The following is a 22,323-nucleotide window of genomic DNA, read 5'->3' as shown; positions in this document are numbered from 1 at the left end:
TTACAACGTTTTCATTTAGTTCGAATGCTACGAGTGCAACGTTGCAGCTGCCACTTGGACTTGGACATTGCCACCCAGGACATTCACTTTCACATTCAGACTCAGTTCCACAACGACACACACACACACACAGAGAAAGGGAGAGAAAATGCAAACGTTGCACAAATCTGAGTTGTGTTAATTGGACTCATTTTAGAAAACTTGCAATTGTGTATTTCAAATTGGCAGCTCTGACAGCCTTGGACACTCTCAAATGGATTGTATCCAGAACGTTCAGAGAAAAGAAATGCTATTCTTGTCATGCCAATTGCCGGAAATCAGATAACCTTGTCTCTCTCTACCAACAACTTCATATATTATTTAATTGCTTTATTTAAAGGAACACGTTCTCATATTTAAGAAATTTCAGAGATTCATCTTCATAGCAATAAAAAGCTGCTTTCGGATTTTAGGCTCGAATCTTAACGATTAACTTATTTAATAAATAAAATATTGACCAAAAATTATACAAACGTTGATTTTTTTAAATCAAAAAATAAGAAAATAACATTTTTTTGTCTCAATCAAAAAAAATGAGCTTATAATTAAGTTTTGAACAATATTTTCACAAGTTCTCAAAGGAACAACACTGCAACAACATTAATATCTATATGCAAGCATTTTAACAAAAAAAAAAAAAAAAAATTTGCTTGTGCGTCTGACTGGCAACACTACATATGCTTCTGCGTCATTCCGGCGCCTCACGTCAATACATAACGGATAAAGTACTGCAAACAAGATATGATAAAATAAGATATCCAAATGCACTTCGTTACAAAAAGATACAAAATCAACTACATTTATTTTAAGATTCAATTGAAAATACAATATATATTTCAGTTTTATTTATTTCTTGAAGACCTAAGTTCTATTTATCATCGGGGGATTTCTCCTTTTTATCGGTGTTGATCTTATTCCAGTCATAGATGTTGTCATTGACATATTTCATACGCGTGAATAAATCGCTCAAGCTGCGTCTCAAGGTCTCATAGTCCGGCTTCATTTTAAATTTCAAGATGAGACAGTAGCTGAGATATTCGGCAAATTCATTGGGACAATCCTTGCAAAGTTCTTCCGGTTTAATTGATTGCTTCATCTCGATGACTTTTTCGATTCTCCCGGGTCCAATTAGACCCTGCCAAGGCAACTGGCCCCGTAGAAAATATATCAGGATATATCCTAGAGATATCAAATCATCTCGACGTGATAGCTCAACACCCCGAAGAGCATTGGCCGAGCTATAGCGTGCAGTGCCCGTCATGCTATTGCCAGTTTTAAAGGGTATATGCACTCTCTCAAGGCCAATAATGTATCTATCGGCCAGACCAAAGTCAATAATATACACTTGATTGTCCCTCGCCGATGATCCCATTGCAAAGTTATCCGGCTTAATATCGCGATGAAGATACTCCTTGTTATGAACGTGTTCAATTCGATCGATCATCTGCATTGCCAGCAACAATACCGTCTTCAAGGAGAAGCTGCGAGAACAGTACTGGAACAGATCCTCCAGAGATGGTCCCAACAGCTCCATGACCATGAAATCATTTCGGGGCGTCCTAATCAATTCGTAGACTCGTGGTATGCCAGTTCCCGAAAGTACGTCTTTATAAAGTCGATACTCGACTCGAAGCTGATAATTATAGTTTGGCTGCGTTTTCAGGCGACAAGCTCGCCATTATTTTTGTTCTCGGCTCTATAGATAGTGGCAAAGCTTCCGCTTCCAATCTTACGGATAATACGATATGGGTGTATTCCTGACGGACTTGGTTGCATCTGCATCTTTAATACTTATACAAATGATATAATATATGTCGCAAAATTAGTACTCAGCTTGCGTCGTTAACTTACATATGATATCGATAATTATACTTTGCAAAATATCGATAGAGATTTATTAATATCAACCATATATATAAAATAAACAGACTTCTCATGTCAATGTTTTTTTTGAAATTATTGTCACAGATGTTTTTAACTTCCTTTTTAGATCATTCATTTCGATTTTAAAACGTTATTATTAGTCATTCCTAAACTATAAAGAAAAATTTTAGATTCTAAATTGTATATAGTATTAATTTAATTAAATAATATTAGTATAATAAATAAATATTAGGTTATGGGATAAAAAAATCGTGAACAACTGACGAACTGCATAAAATGATTAAATTAACTTAATTCACGATTTATAATAGAACCATTGCACTAATTTTGCAAATTGAACTTAGATTCACAACTTTGCTCATCACTTAAAATTGTAGCTGAGAAAATAATGGAGTGTAAAATCGATAAAATGTAAACAGGCGACATATCATGAACAAGTTTTAAAAGGAAAACATAATATAGTACAGTTAATGGTATAGTCAATGGTTACATTTTTTTTTTTTTATTAAATAAACTTTATTTATTGGAATTGCGAAGGGTGACTTTTAATTTTATTCTTTAAAGCGGTTTCCAGCATGTGTTACATGGATTTTCACTGGGTTGACATGGTGTGGATACTTTCTCAGTAGCACATGGAAAGATCATAATTTGTGGCGTTGGCTTTAGATGAGGCAGTTGACAGTTCAAATTTTGCTCGCTTCTCAAAGTATCCAGAAGTTCCTTTTTCAGTTCCTCCAAAAACGATGGTCGATTCTCGCATTGCTCTGGACATTCCAAGGGTGGAGGTGTGCAACACTCAAATTCCACTTTAGGAATAGATTTTTTGCATTGCATTAAGGGTTTTGTAATGCTACTTTGAATTTTGCCGGAATCGGAGCAGTTTTCCGTGATACTACAGCAAATCTTTATAGAACTGTCTTTTTTGGCTGGACAGCATTCTTCGCATTTTTTGAAACTTCCGGGTAGCTCTTTTGAATAGGACATTCTTCTCTAGCATCTTTTTTGGTACATTTTTCCTGTTCGGAACGATTCTTCCAGCCACAACAATCTTTCCTCTTAGAACTCTTCTCTTTGCAAAGCAATTTTTCTTCTCTGATATCTTTATTTGTGCATTTACATTGGATTTTCACTTGAGAAGGACACTTGTTCCAGTTGAGTTTTTCCATGCTTTTCTTATTGTAAGGGGTGCAACATTGGGAAGTACTCTTTTTGGATGTTGACAGTATGGGCTTGGGAACTCTTGGGGTTATACAAGATGTATTACTTCCAGGTCGACTACTTGACCGATCAGTTCGCACATTTATAAAGTTATTTTCTGAACAAACGGTGCAAGAATCGCTTGTTTCCAATTGATGTGAGTCCTTGTGACTGAAACGGGAAGTAGATCCCACATTTTTGAAATCACAATCCTTTTTGCAGTCGCAAGTAGACCTTGTTAAACTCCCAGAAGACGGAACCTGTTTACAATCACTTTTGAAAATTGAACTTTTACTGCTTGAATTCTTGCAGCATTTCGACAACGTTCCACTGGGAGAAGTTGAAGTCAAGATGTTGTCAGAGCCACAAAGCTTCTTAGGCCCCTCAGGAGGTGTCTCCAACGTGGCTGTGATTCTGCCTGGATCCAGCAAATCGCCATCAGCAGTGCATATTTTCAGGCACACATTAATTGTACTTGGTTTATTTTGATTGAGAAGCATCTCGTTTGTGCAGGAAGCACAACAAGAGGTCTTCTCAGAGGAAGAGCCGCTGTCAGTCTTCCTCGAACAGACGACATCCCCTTCGCATGGATGACAGGTCCTTTTCGGAATGTCTGTTTTACAACCGGTAGATTGACAATAGGTCTGCTTTGAATTTTTCATTTTGGGAGCACAGAAAGCGGTCTTCTTGGGGTATTCTTTTTGGGGCTGAGAGGAAGAACAGCAGTCAGTCTTCATAGGACTTGGATAACAAGAAGAATTCTTGAGATTTTCGCTTTGTGGCTCACAAAAGCTGCAGCAGGTTTTCTTTATTGGACATGCTAGATTCTCTGTAGAACAGGGAGATTCTTCTTGTTCTTTGGGAGCACAACAGGTCTTGCCTGGAGCAGCAAAACTCTCTGTAGAACAGGAAGACCTGCAGCTTGTCCTCCTTGGAGCACTGGCACGTACAATTCTTGAAATTTTTCTGGTCAGACAGAAAGAACTGTTTCTATTTGTGAAATTTGCTTGATCCTCAGTGGCAAAGCTGCAATAGCTGGGAGCTTCAACAGTCAGTTTGGTATTTGGAAAACCAGATGACGCTTCGAACTGTCTGCAAGATTTACAGCAGCATTTAGTAGTTCCAAGTTCAAACTGACAGCAATTTACCTTCGGTCGGACAGATGGACATGGCAGCACTTCATCATCCTGTTCCTCGGGATCCACACAAATCGGACATTTGTCCCTGTAAACGGTAGGATATGCGATGCATTTGGTTCTCTTAGTTATTGGGCAGCCGAAAGAATTTGTTGTTTGTTTGTTGGAAGCCAGACGTTTATTTTGGACAACGGCACAGGAGATACTGCTAACAGATTTCGAATTATCCAGACAGGTTTTACTTCTCTTTGCTTTCGATGCATGTGGATATCTGCAGCATTTCGTGCGAGATTTGCATTTGGATCTTCTGAGGAAACCAGAGATCGTGTCTTTCAGTGATCTGCGAGATTTCTTACAACAAACTTCAGTTTCTTGCATTATCCTCGGACTCGATCGCGTTAAGGGGTTAAAAGCTCGAATTGGTCTTCTATAGCTTCGAGGAAGATTATCATCTATGCACCTCTTTTTAGGTCTACAGAAGTCACTACCTGACTCGGTTCTTTCTGGTTCGGCATCCGAATCGTATCTATATTCAAAACATCGTTTCCTGCGCTTTTTTGTACGGAATATCCACAGATGAAAGTCGTAGACATGGCTGATTATCCACAAATCTATTTCTACGCTCAATATTCCGCGGCCTTTTTAATATATTATATGGTATCTCACAATCTTGATCGAAAAACTCTACCGATTTCATTCGAATAGGTGGCGATTTATAGCCGTAATATTCAGAGTCGTATTCTCTCGTCGTAGGCCGATTATTATAGTAACAGCTTTCGGAATTTGCCCTTGGGATAGTTTCATAATATGGTTCATAATCCCTGCCTGAGTAACCTGACTTTCTTCTGTGCGAATTTCTGTTTGGTTCACTGAATTCGTGTAGAACATAATTATTTAGATGCTTTGTAGGAAAGTTACAATTATAATGGTCTACATTCTTTTCAAAAAGCTTCTCAGGTCGCCCTGTTTTTTTCTTAAGAACAATCCCAGGAATTGGTTCCCTTAATGCTTCATGACCGTACGCATTTCTTTGAGGATAATGCTTTTTTCGTGGCCTCTCAATGGGTTCTTCATATCTTGGAGAATTGTAGTTTCTTTCTGTACGGAGAGATTTTAATGGCCTTGAATAATCGTAGGACTCCATTGTTATTTGTCTATTATTATATCTTTGATAACTATCCGGATCATAATGATCTCTTGACCAACTGTCGGGCATTCTGCGATATTCTGTCGACCTTCCATTATATTTATCGTATCTATGTTGAACATCTCGACCATCGGCAAAAAATTTATTTGGCACTGTAAAAGACGAGAAGCTTCTCTTCGGGCGACTGTCTTTTACATTTCCAAATAGACCACCGCCTGGATTGCGTGCTAAAAAGTATCGAATATATAATCACGTATTTGAATCAAATGTATAGGATTACCCAACTTACAGTTTCGGTCTGTAGCTGTGACTTGGTTGTGGAATCGATTTTGTTTTTTTACTCTGTCCGAGATGTCAATACTGAAACACATCGATATTCTTCGCATGTGATCCTCGTCCTCCTCATCGGAGTGCTCAAAGCACATGCTCCGCCTTCTCTCCATGTCAAAACCCATCACACTTAATATCACACTACCTCATGGAGCCCCTAACAAACCCAGACCTCAACCGTTTATATTTGTTTTCTACATTAAATTTTTGCACATTTTGTTTTTATTGTTTATTTCGATATACAAATAATTTATCGATTAATTTATGTATATTTTCAGTGTTTCATTTCCGTCATTTCACTCATGGGCATTGTCAAGTTATCGTCGCTTAATAGCTGGAACTTATACAAAAACTTAACTCATTCGAATTAGTTTCCAATTAATTACAAGTAATTTATTTTAAATTGTTAAAAAAATTTATATATTATGTGTCCACGAAAATAAATCAGAATAAAATTCTGAAAATTTCGCAAGATACCAATTCGATATTTTAATTTATTTCTTTAACTATGAAGTTCACTATTTCAAGTCTGATTAAAAAATTTTAATTTCTTTCCTTTTTTCAACAATCTTTACAATGGAATTTTATGGCAAATTAAGAAAAAATTAACAATAATTTTGATAGATCTTAGATAAATTTATATGGAGTTGAAAACAAATGCTTATCATATCGATACTATTTCGATATATTGCCAGAGCAACGCTCTAAGTATTTACATAAATGTAGCTAAATATCTTAAGTTTTTTACCTTTTAGTAATGTCGGGCATTTCTAAAGCAACTCAGACAACCCAAGCGAATTTATTGTTGGGAATGCAACTGCGATTGGAGGAATTGAAAAGCAATCTGCTGTATGACTAAGATATGGATCCAAATTCTGGGGAGAACGTAGAGATCGTAGCGGGCAATAGGAAAGCCAAGCGTAGGTCAACGGGCAGAGCTTTTCAATTGGATTCAACCAGACAAAGTTCGATAAAGCCGTGTTCCAGCATATCAACTGGGATTCCCCTTCTTTGGCGCTACGAGCTCTGATGGACGTAGTCTTCGACAAGGAGATTCTAGCCACAAGTACTTTAAACGCAAGTCGAAATACGAGAGCGCTTAGGAAAAACCCAACTAAAAACATACTTGATATTCTTAAAGTTAACGATATTGTTAAACTCGTTGGGAAAAAGCGTGAAATAAGTGTGATGTTCATAGGAAAAATCATCAGTATTAAATGAACGGATACGGCGAAAACCAAACGATTCAAAAGAAAAGCGAATAATCCATCAAAGAAAGGTATAATGATGTGGGTTTCTTTTTTATTATCGCTGTATAATTCTGAGTGAGATAACAGCGTAAATAATTTGTAAAACGATTGAAAAGCCAAAAACAATTCTGTTAAATGTGACGTCATTAATTTTAAGAGTACTACAAAAATATGCTTTTAATTGCGGAAATATATGTATTCTTCATTTCAAAAAATAGGATGTGATAATTATTCAGTATTGCGCACATTTCCATCACATTAAAATTTCAAACAATAGACAGACAAAAAGAGAGGGAGAGTGTGAGGAAGAGAGACAGTTAAATGAAGCAGTATAATGAAAAACCCAATGTCGAATGGCTGAAAGCGTGTTCAAGTGCGGAAAAGCTGAAAATTATTGTCATATTAAAGTGCTTTTTAAGTACCACCATCACTAACAGCAGCAGTAGCCCCAACCGAACTACGCACCACCAACAGGACCACCCTGTAGTGCATTACGGAATGAGCCACTCGAAAAACAGAGAGAGAGAGAGAGAGAAAGAGCGATTGCACATTCTGGTAATATTGCATCAGGCGTCAATGGGAAATTGACCATGGCTGCCACACAACTGTCAAACTCTATACAGTGGCACTTGCCTAAAGCGAACAAATAACTCAGCTAGATGAGAAAAGTTCGTATACAAAAATGCATTTATTTATCGCTATAATGAATTATTTTAAATCATATCTATCACAGTCAAAGCTTATGTAAAGAATTCGCATAGATGCACAAAATCTAATAGAAATTGTATTGAATTCATTACTTCACCTTTTGTGTACTTTAAACAAATATATATAAAATCAAGTTAAAAGAAAATGAAACCATTTATTTCAATAAAACATTAGGCTGTGCTGAACACATCAAATTTTTCTTAGATTTCATACATTCACTTTCAATTAACTTTCAATTAACTTCAAGCAACTTTTCATCATATCGATCAAATGGGATCATTATTGAAATCAAACTATACTTGCCTTGGTCTTGGTCATCGAACTTGTAAAAGCATCTTGAGAACTTTTTGGAAGCCAGATATAAACTGCGAGCAGGCTTATGAAATTTTAAAGAAATGTTTCTCAGAGATTCAGAATCGCTTTGTCGTCAATCTTCGTAGCTTCGAGGTCTTTATAATCGATAAGGATGGTGCTCGTCAGCTCGATTCTTTAGCTTAACAACTTGCCTAGGTGTTTACGTAATCGGTGAAATTCATTGGGAAAATTCTATGTCATTTTAATATAAATATAACCTTTTTAAATTTACATGTTTTATGATTATCAAAATTTGTACACAATTTTCTTTATGTTCTTAAAGTTTTTCGGCCAAAAATATCGTCAGTTGCTTTACTGTAGCATATGGCTAAGATTTCACATTTAAAACTGATTTTTGACCTTGCTTAAAGTTGAAAATCAATTCACACGCCATAATTATCCTTTTCTTTGATGTCGATAATTGCGCAATTTTTTTTTTGCAAATGTCGAGGTATAAAAGACAAAGGTCATTCCGCAAATTCAGAGTCAACCTGAGGAGCTAACGCTATAACAGTTATGGCCAACAATGGAATTGACTATTTCCGCATTAATTGGCGTGTGTGGAAACAATTGGGAGCTGTCGACCTGAATGAAAGAAAATATGGAAGCTATCGGTTCTGGAGAGCCTTGCTGTTCAATTTTATGGTCACCATCGTATATCCGGTAACCCTTCTCATGGTTATGTTCAGCTTCGAACTGCCGCTGGATAATCTGATGAACTTTAACATTTCCATCACCTCTGTGGCCACCGTGGTTAAATTTTTGATGTACACAAGGCAGTTAAATAAGGTACTAGAAATGGAGCAAGTATTTGCTGAGTTGGACAAACGAGTGGAATTTGTGAAGGAGCTGGAAATGCACAAGTCGATGACCAAAGAGTTGCGCCTTGTATCAAAAATGTTTATATTGGCCTATGGAGCTGCAGCCGTAAACGCGGAAAGTTCTTTTCTATTTCAGGATAAGCGAACTCTGCCTTTTCCCGCCTGGTTTCCCTTGGACTGGAAAAACTCCATGCTTTACTACTTGCTGGCTCTGTTGTATCAGTTTCTTTCGATTACTGCGCAGGTTTTGCAAAACTTTGTGGATGATCTATTTCCCCCATTGGTGCTCTGTCTTATAGCTAGGAATTGTGAGATGCTCATTCAACGAATCTCTTTCATAGGCTACGATCAAAGCGATCAACGAGCTAATGAGAAACGCCTCTACAGCTGCATACGAGATCATCAGCAGCTCTACAGGTAAGTTACAGCTTAAAGTTATCTATTCCCTTTTAATAGGACTCTAATTTGATTAAATTAATTAATTAAAAACACGAAGGACTTTCCGCTAAAAATTTCATTTAATTTGTGCTTAGTCAATTATCAGTCCTGCTAAATAACATGATTTAATTTCATACAGATTAGACTACTTACTACTCAACAATTTCTTTGAAAGTTATAATTAATTTGTTATCTATGAACAAACATGCAATTTTCTAAAATAATTATTCAAATATATTAAATTGAAATGCCTTATGAATGCCGAGCCAATGATTCTGGGTTTCATCTCTTTCAGACTGCTTCAGCTCGCCATGGAAATCTTTTCAGCCCCGATGCTGGTTCAGTTCATTGTGATTGCCATCGATTTGGGGGCTGCCATGTGTGGAATCGTCTTCTATGTCGAAAATCAGCAGGAGCGTCTCTACTATATAACGTTTATCTTTGCCCTATTCCTGCAAATATTCCCGGTCTGTTATTATGGAACCCTGGTGGAACATGTATTTGGGCGTCTTCACTATGCGGTCTTCACCAGCAATTGGGTTGATCAGAGCATCGTCTTTCGCAGGACTGCCATTATCTTCGCATATCGAACACAGAAGGTGCCCAAATTGTTGGCTGGCAACGTTATACCAATTGCCTTGACCACCTTTCTGGCCAACTGTAAGGCGGCCTACTCGTTCTTTACCTTGATTGCGGACACTGGGCAGAAAAACCTTTAAGCAAGCTAATTTAAACTTATTTGCAATTGATCTAATTGGGGTTTTTTCTGGGTTTTTCCCAATCTCTACATCAAATTTTGGATCAATCTCTACAACTGGCAACTCCCCAGACTATCTAACTTTTAAAATGTAAACAATATTTTATATTTGTCATGAATCTGAAAATATAAATACAATACTCACTCTTAATCAAAGGAAAGTAAATGTCAAGAGTAAGTAGAGGTTTCCAAAATATAATCCAGTATTATATAAGTGGTCAAATAATGATAAAATTGACACAAGGAAATCGATAAAAACAAAATTGACCAGATTATGACAGTGTAAATTTTGGAAAAAGGGTCAAAGAATAAGTAAGGAAAAAATAGCCAGTAATAGATAAAAATGAGTTTTTCAATTTTTATGCAGAATTAATATTTGGCCTATTAATAAAAATTTCGATTTCGCAAGGAAATCGGCTAAGATTTGACAAAGTTATGATAGTTTAACGATTTTGAAAAAGTCAAGGGTAAATAAGTATGACAAAAGTGGATAATGGGGGAATTATTTAATTTAAAAGAAAAGTGTGAAAGGGCTAAGAATAGAAAAAATGTAAAATATATAAAATTAGGCACGTTGGTGGCTTTGAGCTTAGAACCCAAAGTGTGCAGAGTATTATCATGATAATCAAGAAGTTATTCAAAAATGGCTGGCCAGTTACAATATTTCTAGATTGAATTTCTTTTATATTCTAATTTCAATTGCTTTGCTAATGAATTGTAATTAATAAAATCAATCGATAGGTGTCGCCACATTTGCACTGTGGCATATGGTTGATAACTCACAATTAAATCTGATCGTCCTTGAAAATTTCAGCTTTTTGCAATGCACACACCTCAATTATCAGTTCCTTTGATGTCGATAATTGTGCAAATTAGTTGCACGTGTTTTACAGGCAGATATCCAGGTATAAAAGCCAAAGGTGCGGACACAAATTCAGATTCAGTCAGAGAAGCTAACGTTATAACAGTTATGACAAACAACTGTAGTAAAAATGGAAACTCGTATTTCCGCATTAATTGGTGGGTTTGGAAACAATTGGGAGCTGTCGACCTAAATGAAAGGAAATATAAAACCTATCCGTTTTGGAGAGCTGTGTTGTTTAACCTTCTAGCTAGCTTTGGATTCTCGTCAACAATTGTTATTTTAATGTTTAGCTTTGAACTGCCGCAGGAAAATCTGATGAACTTCATCGTGGCCATCATTTCGCTGGCCACCATGGTCAAGTTTATGATGTACATAAGGCAGCTAAATAAAGTTAAAGAAATCGAGAAAGTGCTTGTTAAGTTGGACAAACGAGTGGACACCGAGGAGGAGCTGAAAATTCACAAGTCGATGACAAAAGAGTTAAGCCTGGTATCGAAAATGTTCATATTGGCCTATACAGCTAATGCTGTCATCGCGGAATCGTCCTTTCTGTTTCAGGATAAGCGAACTCTGCCTTTTCCCACCTGGTTTCCTCTGGACTGGAAGAACTCCATGCTTTACTATTTGCTGGCTCTGTTGTATCAGTTTCTTTCGATTACTGCCCAGATTTCACAAAACTTTGTGGATGATCTATTTCCCCCGTTGGTGCTTTGTCTGATAGCTAGGAATTGTGAGATGCTCATCCATCGAATCTCTCTCATTGGCTACGATCAAAGCGATCAACGAACTAATGAACAACGCCTCTACAGCTGTATTCGAGATCAACAGCAGCTCTACAGGTAAGTTTCATTTTCAGTTCCCATCTGTAAATTTTGGACTGATATCTAAATCAACTGAACGGACATTTGAACTCTCTTCTCTGAGATACACTGCAATCTAAGCTGAAAGGTGACAGCTCTCTCTCTGTCTCTCTCTTTCTTCTTTCTCTTTCTTTTATGATTGGTCAGTCAAACAGTGCTGAGCTGATTTGAATAAAAATAACGCTCTGTTAAATATAAAGTGTATTTGCACAAAGAAACAAATGATTTGTTTTTGGTTTATTGAAAAACAGGAACCGTTTTTATTATAAATTTTATTATAATGAAAATTACATAATAATAGATGTATACTAATTTTCTTTAATAATAATGAATTCATTTTAAAAAGTTTTATAAAATTCTGACTAGAATACTTGAGCGAAGGGAATAAAAATCAGATATAATCATATTATATGAATAATGCAAGCCTCTTAACTGTTTATTTGTGGATCTGCTTCTCTTCCCTTTCAGATTACTTGACCTTTCCATGGAAATCTTTTCAGCCCCGATGCTGCTTCAGTTTATTGTGATTGCCATCGATTTGGGAGCTGCCATGTGTGAAATTGTCCTCTATGGAGACAGTCAGCTGGACCGTCTCTACTATAGAACCCTAACCATTGGTCTATTCCTGCAAATATTCCCGATCTGTTATTATGGAACCCTGGTGGAACATGTATTTGGGCGTCTTCACTATGCGGTCTTCACCAGCAATTGGGTTGATCAGAGCATCGTCTATCGCAGGACTGCTATTACCTTTGCATTTCGAACTCAGAAGGTTCCACAATTGATGGCCGGCAACGTTATACCAATTTCCCTGACCACCTTTCTGGCCAACTGTAAGGCGGCCTACTCGTTCTTTACATTAATTGCGGACACTGGGAAAGAATCTAATTAAACTATGAATTTTCTACATATTTATGTTTACTTTGCTTAAGGAAAATCATAAATTTTATTGATATTAAATTAATAAATTAACTTTCTGAAACCATTGAGCAACCCTCAAATCTTTTGTAATGATTATCTAAATGATCTACAAGATGCTTATGTCTTTTAACGTAAATTATATATCACATTAAAGCGTCAACGTAATTATATAAAAAAATTTAATTTTGGATACTAATCAGAGCTGTAAAAGATTACAATCATTTTTATCTAGAAATCAGCGATTTTTCTAATATTTTGATTGAAATGAAAAATGTTACATTCATTACGATGGTAATAATTTTAATTTACAATCATTTTTAAGCACATCATCGCAATGAAAGTTGAATCAAAAATCTAAGTTTGTAAATGTAGTCTCAAAAAATATAAAATGAAAAAAAAACTACTAATCCATATGTATCCACTGTATCTTAAGAAACTTATTGGAATATTAAATATAATGAATTTCTAATCAAGCATTCTTGATGTTTTTATTCAAATATAATTTATGGATTACACCTAACATTTTGAAAGGGTAAATTATCTAAATTAAAGGTAACGATGGCAATGGAAACGATTTTGGGCATTAAGGGATCGGATTTTGTGATGTTGGCTTGCGATACAATGCAGGCCAAGTCTGTCATATTTATGAAAGATGGTGAGATTGAAGAGTTCCCGTTTCACTTAACCACATTATAATAAGCAAAATTCTGCAGATCAATCGAAAATTCATCGTCTGTCGGAATTCTCAATGTTGGCAGCAATCGGTGATGGTGGCGATACCCTTCAGTTTACCGACTATATAGCTAAGCATTTGCAACTATATAAGATAAACCATGGTTATCATTTGAGTCCACGTGCTGCAGCGCATTTTACCCGCAAGAATTTAGCAGATTATATTCGCACAAATACGAGATATCAGGTGTCAATGTTAATGGCTGGATACGATGAGGTTGAGGGACCCGATCTCCATTATATCGACTCCTTTGGAGCTGCTCAGTCAATAAATCATGCTGGACATGGCATGGGCAGTTTATTTTGTGGCAGCATCTTTCAGCGATATTGGAGAGAGAACCTCAAACAGTCCGAGGCCTATAATATACTCAAGATGTGTATTACCGAGGTGCAAAAGCGTTTGGTCATCAATTTGCGCAATTTTGATGTGTTTGTTGTGGATAAAAATGGAACACGTCAATTGCAGTCCATAAATCCAGCTTCTTACGATGCCGAAGCTTTAATTATATCACTCTCATCTGCTGTTAAAACAACGTAAAAAACATTCATTGAAAATTCATAAAATTTAGTAAGTTCGATTTTGTCCATTTAATAAATATCTTTATTAATTATACATATAAACTATTTTTGCACAGAAAAATAAAGCAAATATAACTGACAATTATTGCATATTTTCAGAACCCCAAAAAGCAGTCGTTGCATTCAAAATATTAGAAAAATTATTAATTATTGTTATATTTTAAATTAGAAAACAAATTTATTTAAAATGTATATCCGCTAGTTAATAATATAAATATAAGCATAGATTACACGAACTAATATTCGAATTAAAACGAGGTTATATATTGATTATTCGATATTTGGTATGTATACTATAAAATATATATATATATATATCTTTTTTTTTAATAATATTTTTGTTTGTAGGAGATTATAAAGAATTAAGTCCATATAAAAAACATTTTTTTATGTAATTTAAATACAAAATTTAACTCAACATAATTTACCTTTCCTTTATTTTCAGTAAATATATTAAAACGAGTATAAATTTTGTAATTTAATTGTTCATTTCTATTATTTAATTCCTGTCATTGAAATTTTTCTTTTTATTTAAGGCATCATTCGTCGACTGCTTTAAGAAGACGTTAAATAAATAAAAAATAGGTAAATAAATAAATTCATAAATATAAAACACTTTTAAAATACAACACGAGAAAGGTTTTTCTATATGGAAAATATGCGACAATAGATTTACTTTTGTTTAAGTAAAGCTATTTAAATTTATATACATGCTTTTAGTATATATTTATTCCAAAGTATGCTACCTTTTATTGTTTTCTCTTCTTGTTAACTTTCTAGACAGAAAGCTAAACGGTCATAGGTCTTTCACAATTTGGATGCTTTATAATGTCGCATTTAATGTTGCCCAACTTATATCGATAAAACTTTTTTGAATTGAGGCAAAAGTTGCAGGGATTAGAGTTGGAGATGAAGTGGAGTGTTCAGTTGTAGTAGAGATTAGAGATGGAAACATCCTTTGGTTGACTGCGTTCATGTATTAGCATATGTGGCAACTCAGTCTATCTCTTTCTGTATGTGAGTGTGTGTTAGTGTGTGTGTGTGTTTGGGTCTGTTTGTGCAACACACTGGCAAACACACTGCATGTTGTGGCAGCTGGTAACATCAACTATTGCGAATCGGAAGCTGAAAAGCCAACATGTCTCTATTTCCCCATCTGAAATGGGAAGAGAAGAGAAGAGAACAGGGAACAGAGAAAAGGGAACAGGAGGGAAGAGGGAACAGTCAGTCATGCAGTCGACAGCAGAACTCATAAAAATCTGCACAGCTTGCAACAAAATGCACTCGACAACGCGTTTCTCTATGTGGCATTATTGTGGGTTGCATGCAGCATCAACTCATTGGGTACTCTTCTTTTTTTACTTTTTTTTTTTTTGTGGCTGGTTGCTGGTTTGTTGTTGCCGGCAATTGGCCGTCAGCGTTTTTTATTTGTGTACGAGCATCGTTGGCAACGCTAATTGGCAGCACATGCCAAAGTGTCACTCTCCTGGCGAGTTGCCTCCCTCGCTTGCCTCAAGTGTGCGTTGCATGCAACTCGAGTACGATATGAGATAAAACATCCAATTGCGATTTAGCCATCATATTTTTAAGTGCTTAGCGTAAACAGAATAGAATAACATGTCTAAAGATGCAGTTTTTAAGTCTGTCTTACCGTCTGATCTTGATTAAAGTTGAAATACGTCGGTCTTTTTGCTTCTCGTCAGATTGGTTCAGCAAAAGAGCTAGAGAGAGACAGACAGAGAGAGAGAGAGAGAGAGAGAAAAGTGCGAGCAGAGAGATATTGAGAGAGAATATCAATTAATTTTATTTTTATTCTCATTAAATATGCTTGTTAGAATATATAGTAGATTAGTAGATCACTGCGGACGGCAGTTCGCGTTAGTGACGAAAGCAGCACGAAGGGTACGAAAGGCGACTAACTATATATACAGCTAAGCAAAAAGTTATTTTTATGTACAAAGAAGATCACCCTTTTTACTCACAGTGCCGAATGCCAATTTTCGTTTTTTTATATTAATTTATATTTTTATTTAAAATTTTTAGATTAAACTGAATTTTGTTCGTCACAAAATTGGATATCAGAAATTTTGGGTCTAGAAATTGCTTTCGTCACTAGACTTTTACCTCGTTTAGAGGTTTTTTTTGTGGGATATTACAAGACACTAAAATTAATTATTCAAGCAGCTTGTGAATTCTTCATCAATATTCACTTTCTCGGCCTTATCATCATCACAGCTGTTTTAAGGGAGTACTCATTACCCCGAAAATGGTACCAAATGACGCCCTTTTCATAATTGTTGTCATTATATTTCCCCAATAAGTGACTGTAAGAATTGAAGTTAATAAACAAAGCAGTAAAAAACAATTAACATTACATCATACCTGTAGTGACCACCATAGAACCACCATGCACCAGTGTTGCTTTTGGCGTAATTTTTGTTTTCCTTTTTCCAAAAATCATTATTCCGATCAAATGTACTAAATCTGTGGCCACGATGATAAGTGAGGGAATCGCCAGCAGTTCCAGTGGCTTCACCCAGAGTGTGTAAGACATATTGTTGATCCTCGTTGCCAATTGCAAAAGCATCATAATTCTCATACCTGTTATCCCCCTCGAAGTCCTCAAGAACAACGAGAAGCTCCTGTCTCCTTTCTTCAGTTATTGCGTGTATTTTTTCCAAACCTAAGAAGAATTCTCCATTCAGATCTCCAAATCCATTTTTGTACTCAGTCCAGTTGCGATAGAAGTTGACACTTCCATCCATCCTCCTCAGGATAACTGTCCATCCTCCACCCCGAGTTTCCACATCGCAGGCAACTTTAAAAGATTGAGTGCTAAAGTTAGGAAGGAGTATTTCGTTGATCCCATTGGACTTGGCCTCTGTACAATTAGGTGGGTTAACAAGTCCATTCACCAACTTTCTCTTTCGTTCCACCTCCGCTCGGAGAGATTCATTGTCCACTTCACATTTCTTCTGTTGTTGCAGCTCCGCTTTGAGTTGTTGATTATTAAATTCCTTTTTAATTCCATCTTTTTCCTGCTTTTCCAGCTCTGCTCTTAGTTGTTGAATATCAGATGCCATATTAGCTGCATCCTTCTTCTGTTTTTCTAGCTCCGCTCTAAGGTTTTGATTTTCCACCCTGAGAGATTGACTGTCCGACTCTTTATCCTCTGCACTTTTCTTCCGTTGTTCCAGTTCCTTTTTGAGTTCTTGCATGTTTATATCCATATCAGCTTCCTCCTTCTTCTGCTTTTCCAGTTCCGCACGTAGATATTGAAAATCTGCTTTAAGTTGTTGAAAATCTGATTCCCTAACAACTCCATTGATCAGCTTTGCCTGACGCTCCTGTTCCGTTATAAGATGTTGAATGTTAGTGGCCTTAAGAAGTCCATCCATAAAGTTATCTTGTCGATCCAGAATGTGCATTGATTTCATAAGTTCTTCTATCAATATTTCGTGACGTCCCTGTTTCGCTCTAAGAAATTGATTAGTTTGGAAGTTTTTTTTCGATATTATCGAAGACTTACTTCAATTCGACTAGTTGATCATTAATTGATTGAAGTAATTTCGTCTCATTGCGTTCGGAAATGTAAATTGCCTTAGAAAACGTTACGAATAAATTTAACACAAGGATTATACAAATAATATTTCGCAACATTTTGCGACCGATTTAAACAGAACGAATTTGAAGACTGATCGAGTCAAATTCTGACTTAAGTAGAAGAAAAGAATTCTCGAACGATTATACAATGCACATATACTTTATATATACTTTCAGTGTTTTTTTTGCCACATGATTTGTTTGGTTGCCAGCGGAAATGTTTCTAGAAGTTTTTTTGTTTTTGGTTGTTTATTTGCACATCAAGTTCAATTTTTGTCAAGGCTATGAACGCGTCTAATCAGTAACTTGGACTCAACAATACACAAGCGCAACACGAGTCACAAACACACACACACACACACACACACACACACACACACACACGGAGTGATAAGAGAGATGAAGAGAGAAATCCAAATAATTGAGAAATGGTTGAGGAACTTTTGTTGGTAGAAAAGTATAGCCTAAAACGAAACATATAGTTGAGCTGATTTTTTAATCTCTCTTCTCAGCTACTTACTGACAGCAGTAAACTCATTATCGGCTTGGCTGAAAGTAAATGCTCTTTTCTTTTTGATTGCTCTCTCTTTCGGTCTATCTGTTTTAAAAATATTTTAACATATCTAAAAGATCATAACGATATATTCATATATGCTCTACCGCGGCTTAAAAGTTTGTTATTTATTGAGAAATATCATGCATACGACTTGTAAATAAATAAATAAAATAGCACTCATACGAGCTGTTATAATATTGAGTTGGTTATTATAATAAATTTCAGATTGAGTTGATTGCGAAAGAGTTAGAGACAGACATAGAGAGAGAGAGAGAGAGAGAGATAAATATTATACACTTTGAATGTAAACAAATTTCAGCTACAGTCACTTGAGGTACTTTAGTTAAATGAATGCGTTTCTCACACCTCATACAAGTATGTACGGCAAAAACTTTGACTTGTCTTAGATAATGCTCATGTAAGTTCTCTAACCTCTTCTTCACTTCCCCTGCTCGGCATTTCCCCTGTTGCCCACTGTCAGACGCGACTTGCCAGCAATTTGTGACATTTAAGGGCGCAACGAGGCAGCGACTTCTTGACAGGACATTAACTTGCACATGGATAAGTTGAAAGTGGAACTGTCTAACTGTTTTCTATCCATCTCTCCCACTCTCTCCCCCCCTCTTTCTCTTTTTGATGATGATTCATGATGATGATCTTTGACTTTGCCATTGCTTGCAGTTCTCTTACATTCTTTTTGCTGTCTTTGTCGCCAGAACCATTTGCGTTGTCATTTTTCACTGGAAAATGTTGTGTGTGGGTTAAAGAAGAAGAAACCAAGAGAGTGTTGGGGGATGGGGGCAGGGGGAATATACAACTGACAACAGATACTGCCTACTGTCTGACGTCTTTTGCCCGCGAGTCTCGCTTTTCGACAGCCTATTAGTTTTTATTATTTGTTGCAATTAGTTTTCGGCCTCGACGGCATTCACAGAGTCATTTGTTGCTGTTGCTGTTGTTGTTGTTGTTGTTGTTGTGCTCGGCTTTTATGACACTTTTGTGCACATTTTTCAACAGAATGAGCGTCATCTGTTGCCGCTGGCCAACAGCAACAACAGCAACAACAACAACAATAGGTGTCGGCCTGGTATCTATGATAAATTATGGCCAAAAGTCAAAGTCATCAATCAGCGTGCCATGTTTTATTTGCTGCTCATGGCCATTTGCCAAAGCTACCCAGCCACGCCTACAACGCCCACGCCCACGCCCATGCCCACAGTTGATGCAGTAGGACAGTGTTAAGGTTACCAAAAGGATTAAATATAAATCGCAAGTGCGTTGTGTACAGTGTACACTGTACACTCAGGTGTCGCACATTTCGATTTAATTTTCATTAAAATTCAAGCATAAAATATGCAAAAGGTAAACTGCGGCAACCCTTACCACTGTTGACCCCAACGGTTGGCCATTAAAATTCCTTAAAGACCTGGCCTGCTTCGCTTTTGGCCTCAACTCGACTCCTTTTCATTTTCGAGTGCTTATTAATATTGCAATAGCCGAGAGCCAGAGATTTGCGGACATTACGAGTTTGATGCGGTGAATGCGAATTTATGCGACTCACTTTTCCCGCTCTCCTCCGGTTTCTCTTATTTTTCCTACACTTTTTTTTGCTGGCAAACCGCTTTGACTCAGCGCCTGTTTCTTGCCTGTTTAATTATGCATTTTTATCGGAGTTTTTGGCCAAGCAAAGCGATTTTGGCAGCCAATCTTAGGCACTTGACTACGGACATGATTTCAGCATAGCTCTCAAAATGCCTGTTCACAGGGCGTATGAGCAATTTATGTATATGCCTGGCCCATTTGCTCAACACATGCTCATTTCTGGCCAGAAATTGTGCAATTTGCATTTAGTTTGGTGCAGAATCACAATCACTGATAAAGTGCGAAATTTCACTTGCATTTTTTTTACAGAAATCAAAATATTTATAGAGTATGGTAGTATTCGGTGTTGTTCCTAATTTACAAAATTTTTCATAGTTGAAATTCTCTAATTAAAATAAATCTTAACGTTAATGAGCTAATTTAATGTTAAAAATAATTATTTAAAACTTTCCATATAAAATAAATATCAATGGTAATGATAATAAGTTTTCAATAGAACTATTTAATGCCAAAAATCATTTTTTTTGTATACAATTTGTAATTTAAATTAATTTATTAGATATAAGCCTACTAGCCTAAACCCGAGTTAAAAAAAAAATAATTAATCTGTCTGGCCAAATAATTCGAAAACGACACTTTAAATTAGAGTCTGAGAGGTTTTATTTTTCTGTAAAAAATCTTGTCAAAACTAAAAAAAGTTTGACTTGTAAAGTCATACCAGATTTTAAATTCTTATAACTTTGCCAAAACTGACACGATTTGCATGCAGAGTGTCATTCTTATCCTTATTTAGTCTCTAAATTGATTCTGCATCTAAAAATTATTAACTTTAAAAAAATGTTATTTTTCAATTTTTCCGTCAAACTCATGTACTCCCCCCTTTGAATTTTTGAAAAAAATAATTTTTTCAAAATTTTTAAACTCGATTTTTCACTTTTAATCAACTCCTGGTGCCCAAATTAGTAGAAAACGACACAATTTTATTCTGAGAGGTTTCATTTTTCTGCAAAAAATCAAAACTAACCAAAAGATTGACTTGTAAAGACCAAAGACCAAATGTCGTTTTGAGTATTATTTCACATCTTAATTGATTCTGCATCTAAAAATTACTAATTTTAAAAAATTTTGAATTTTCGATTTTTTTTCCGTCAAAATCATGTACTCCCCCCTTTGAATTTTTAAAAAAAATTTTTTTTCAAAATTTTAAAACTCGACATTTCACTTTTAATCAATTACTGATGCCCAAATTAGTAGAAAACGACACTTTAAATTTGATTCTTAGAGGTTTCATTTTTCTGTAAAAAATCATGTCAAAACTAACTTAAAATTTGACTTGTGGAGTTGTTAGACCAAAGTCTTACCAGATTTCAAATTAGCATAACTTTGCCAAAAGTAAACCGATTTTCATGCGGAATGTCATTTTAATAATTATTTGGGCTCTGAATTGATTCTGCCTCTAAAGATTATTAACTTTAAAATATTTTGAATTATCGATTTTTTCCGTCAAAATCATGTACTCCCTTTGAATTTTTGAAAAAATTATTTTTTCAAAATTTTTAAACTCGAATTTTCACATTTAATCAACTCCTTGTGCCCAAATTAGTGGAAAACGACACTTTAAATTTGATTCTAAAAGGTTTAATTTTTCCGTAAAATATCATGTCAAAACTAACAAAAAATTTGACTTTTAACGTTATAATGTAATAATTTAATGTTTAATGAAATGTTTTTAAAAAAGCATGACTTTTATTATTGCTATTTTTACTTTTGTTAATGTTTTTAAAATGTTGTTCAATCATCTAACATATTTTTTGAGCAGAATGTCAACTCGATTTTTCTTTTCTCCCGTCACTTTCTCCAACTATGCGTCGGACTAAAATGGAACCTTTTCCTACACCTTTGGCAACACCTACGCAATTTTCTGAATTTTTTTTCTTCCTTATTTTTCATTTCTGGTGTCATTCTGTGGGGACCAAAGTTGGCAGTTGGCGCATGTTTTAGATATGCAATGCAATGCCTTTGGGAAATTAACGTTACATTTTAACGGCAACGATTGCGTTCCAAATGGTTTTTCATTGCGGTTAAACTTTAAGGAGCGTTGCCACCTTTTATATTTTAAGGTGTGTTGTAAACTGAGAAAATACCTGAAAGTATTAAACAGAAAGGTACAGAGAAAATAAGAGAGTTTGAATTAAACTTGTACTACAAATGATTAAGCATTTATTTAAATATCATTCCTCTGAGACTGAAACCATTTGGGAATTACTACAGTAATAAAAAAGAAAGCAACAAGACAGAAATTGAGATGATACTTGTATTACAATCGCTTAAAATACGATTGAATAGCATAAAAGTATTAATTTATATGCTGAAATTCATTGAAACTTGGAACATAACTCTTATAAAATATATATATTTTTTTTATGTTTTATTTTTCTTCAGTGTATTGAGTTTTAACTGCACTTTCATCTTTAAATCTATCCAATTATGTCAATCTTTATAAATTCCCTTTTAAGTTTCACTTGCTGGCATTGAAATTGACCG

At 35.5% G+C, this 22,323-nt stretch overlaps 8 protein-coding genes across 11 annotated transcripts; 4 read left to right on the top strand and 4 right to left on the bottom strand.

The window, feature by feature from the left end:
• Positions 1-907: 907 nt before the first annotated feature.
• Positions 908-1,591, bottom strand: LOC117779611 (casein kinase I). The gene has a single exon (XM_034615857.1). It carries the CDS (start codon positions 1,577-1,579, stop codon positions 908-910), a length of 672 nt encoding a protein of 223 aa, XP_034471748.1. The 5' UTR covers positions 1,580-1,591.
• Positions 1,592-2,460: 869 nt separating this feature from the next.
• On the bottom strand, positions 2,461-4,620 carry LOC117782331. Its single transcript, XM_034619424.1, has 2 exons — positions 4,269-4,620; positions 2,461-4,212 (listed from the first exon to the last, which is right to left on the bottom strand). Exons 1-2 carry the CDS (start codon positions 4,304-4,306, stop codon positions 2,829-2,831), a joined length of 1,422 nt encoding a protein of 473 aa, XP_034475315.1. The 5' UTR covers positions 4,307-4,620; the 3' UTR covers positions 2,461-2,828.
• Positions 4,621-4,788: 168 nt separating this feature from the next.
• On the bottom strand, positions 4,789-5,906 carry LOC117779609. The gene is made up of 2 exons (XM_034615854.1): positions 5,693-5,906; positions 4,789-5,630 (listed from the first exon to the last, which is right to left on the bottom strand). Exons 1-2 carry the CDS (start codon positions 5,856-5,858, stop codon positions 4,789-4,791), a joined length of 1,008 nt encoding a protein of 335 aa, XP_034471745.1. The 5' UTR covers positions 5,859-5,906.
• Positions 5,907-8,561: 2,655 nt separating this feature from the next.
• Positions 8,562-9,169, top strand: LOC117779605 (odorant receptor 23a-like). The gene is made up of 2 exons (XM_034615843.1): positions 8,562-9,082; positions 9,166-9,169. Exons 1-2 carry the CDS (start codon positions 8,562-8,564, stop codon positions 9,167-9,169), a joined length of 525 nt encoding a protein of 174 aa, XP_034471734.1.
• On the top strand, positions 9,085-10,123 carry LOC117782340 (odorant receptor 23a-like). Of its 2 annotated transcripts, XM_034619437.1 has the most exons (3): positions 9,085-9,149; positions 9,208-9,283; positions 9,600-10,123. In XM_034619437.1, the coding sequence occupies exon 3, from the start codon at positions 9,616-9,618 to the stop codon at positions 10,021-10,023; it is 408 nt and encodes a 135-aa protein (XP_034475328.1). In that variant the 5' UTR covers positions 9,085-9,149; positions 9,208-9,283; positions 9,600-9,615; the 3' UTR covers positions 10,024-10,123. The 2 variants fall into 2 exon arrangements, with proteins under 2 accessions (XP_034475328.1, XP_034475327.1); XM_034619436.1 differs by having other exon boundaries at positions 9,128-9,283.
• A 1,085-nt stretch (positions 10,124-11,208) lies between these two features.
• On the top strand, positions 11,209-12,722 carry LOC117779604 (odorant receptor 23a-like). The gene is made up of 2 exons (XM_034615842.1): positions 11,209-11,765; positions 12,255-12,722. The coding sequence occupies exons 1-2, from the start codon at positions 11,209-11,211 to the stop codon at positions 12,676-12,678; spliced, it is 981 nt and encodes a 326-aa protein (XP_034471733.1). The 3' UTR covers positions 12,679-12,722.
• Positions 12,723-13,193: 471 nt separating this feature from the next.
• On the top strand, positions 13,194-13,999 carry LOC117782338 (probable proteasome subunit beta type-2). Its single transcript, XM_034619434.1, has 2 exons — positions 13,194-13,362; positions 13,421-13,999. Exons 1-2 carry the CDS (start codon positions 13,266-13,268, stop codon positions 13,975-13,977), a joined length of 654 nt encoding a protein of 217 aa, XP_034475325.1. The 5' UTR covers positions 13,194-13,265; the 3' UTR covers positions 13,978-13,999.
• A 2,140-nt stretch (positions 14,000-16,139) lies between these two features.
• On the bottom strand, positions 16,140-17,693 carry LOC117782332 (fibrinogen-like protein 1). 3 transcript variants are annotated; one of them, XM_034619427.1, is made up of 4 exons: positions 17,548-17,693; positions 16,620-17,495; positions 16,401-16,502; positions 16,142-16,342 (listed from the first exon to the last, which is right to left on the bottom strand). In XM_034619427.1, the coding sequence occupies exons 1-4, from the start codon at positions 17,676-17,678 to the stop codon at positions 16,225-16,227; spliced, it is 1,227 nt and encodes a 408-aa protein (XP_034475318.1). In that variant the 5' UTR covers positions 17,679-17,693; the 3' UTR covers positions 16,142-16,224. The 3 variants fall into 3 exon arrangements, with proteins under 3 accessions (XP_034475317.1, XP_034475318.1, XP_034475319.1); XM_034619426.1 differs by having other exon boundaries at positions 16,140-16,342; positions 16,401-17,495; XM_034619428.1 differs by lacking the exon at positions 16,142-16,342 and having other exon boundaries at positions 16,469-16,548.
• Between the last annotated feature and the right edge of the window lie 4,630 nt (positions 17,694-22,323).

The sequence above is a fragment of the Drosophila innubila genome (assembly GCF_004354385.1).
Source record: "Drosophila innubila isolate TH190305 chromosome 2L unlocalized genomic scaffold, UK_Dinn_1.0 4_B_2L, whole genome shotgun sequence".
Classification (NCBI taxonomy): domain Eukaryota; kingdom Metazoa; phylum Arthropoda; class Insecta; order Diptera; family Drosophilidae; genus Drosophila; species Drosophila innubila.
The sequence above is the reverse complement of the archived record's forward strand: the minus strand, read 5'-3'. Positions and strand labels throughout refer to the sequence as shown.

Excerpts from the sequence above, each read along its gene's own strand:
- LOC117782340 (XM_034619436.1), top strand. The coding sequence starts at position 9,180 with ATGCTCATTCAACGAATCTCTTTCATAGGCTACGATCAAAGCGATCAA. Across the intron at positions 9,284-9,599 it reads GATCATCAGCAGCTCTACAG|ACTGCTTCAGCTCGCCATGG; the intron begins GTAAGTTACAGC and ends CATCTCTTTCAG.
- LOC117782332 (XM_034619426.1), bottom strand. The coding sequence starts at position 17,678 with ATGTTGCGAAATATTATTTGTATAATCCTTGTGTTAAATTTATTCGTA. Across the intron at positions 17,496-17,547 it reads GATCAACTAGTCGAATTGAA|AGCGAAACAGGGACGTCACG; the intron begins GTAAGTCTTCGA and ends TCAATTTCTTAG. Across the intron at positions 16,343-16,400 it reads TTCTATGGTGGTCACTACAG|TCACTTATTGGGGAAATATA; the intron begins GTATGATGTAAT and ends CAATTCTTACAG.
- LOC117782331 (XM_034619424.1), bottom strand. The coding sequence starts at position 4,306 with ATGATGAAGTGCTGCCATGTCCATCTGTCCGACCGAAG. Across the intron at positions 4,213-4,268 it reads GTCCATCTGTCCGACCGAAG|ACAGTTCGAAGCGTCATCTG; the intron begins GTAAATTGCTGT and ends TAAATCTTGCAG.
- LOC117779611 (XM_034615857.1), bottom strand. The coding sequence starts at position 1,579 with ATGGTCATGGAGCTGTTGGGACCATCTCTGGAGGATCTGTTCCAGTAC.
- LOC117779609 (XM_034615854.1), bottom strand. The coding sequence starts at position 5,858 with ATGGGTTTTGACATGGAGAGAAGGCGGAGCATGTGCTTTGAGCACTCC. Across the intron at positions 5,631-5,692 it reads CACAGCTACAGACCGAAACT|CACGCAATCCAGGCGGTGGT; the intron begins GTAAGTTGGGTA and ends GATACTTTTTAG.
- LOC117782338 (XM_034619434.1), top strand. The coding sequence starts at position 13,266 with ATGGCAATGGAAACGATTTTGGGCATTAAGGGATCGGATTTTGTGATG. Across the intron at positions 13,363-13,420 it reads TGTCATATTTATGAAAGATG|ATCAATCGAAAATTCATCGT; the intron begins GTGAGATTGAAG and ends AAAATTCTGCAG.
- LOC117779604 (XM_034615842.1), top strand. The coding sequence starts at position 11,209 with ATGTTTAGCTTTGAACTGCCGCAGGAAAATCTGATGAACTTCATCGTG. Across the intron at positions 11,766-12,254 it reads GATCAACAGCAGCTCTACAG|ATTACTTGACCTTTCCATGG; the intron begins GTAAGTTTCATT and ends CTTCCCTTTCAG.
- LOC117779605 (XM_034615843.1), top strand. The coding sequence starts at position 8,562 with ATGGCCAACAATGGAATTGACTATTTCCGCATTAATTGGCGTGTGTGG.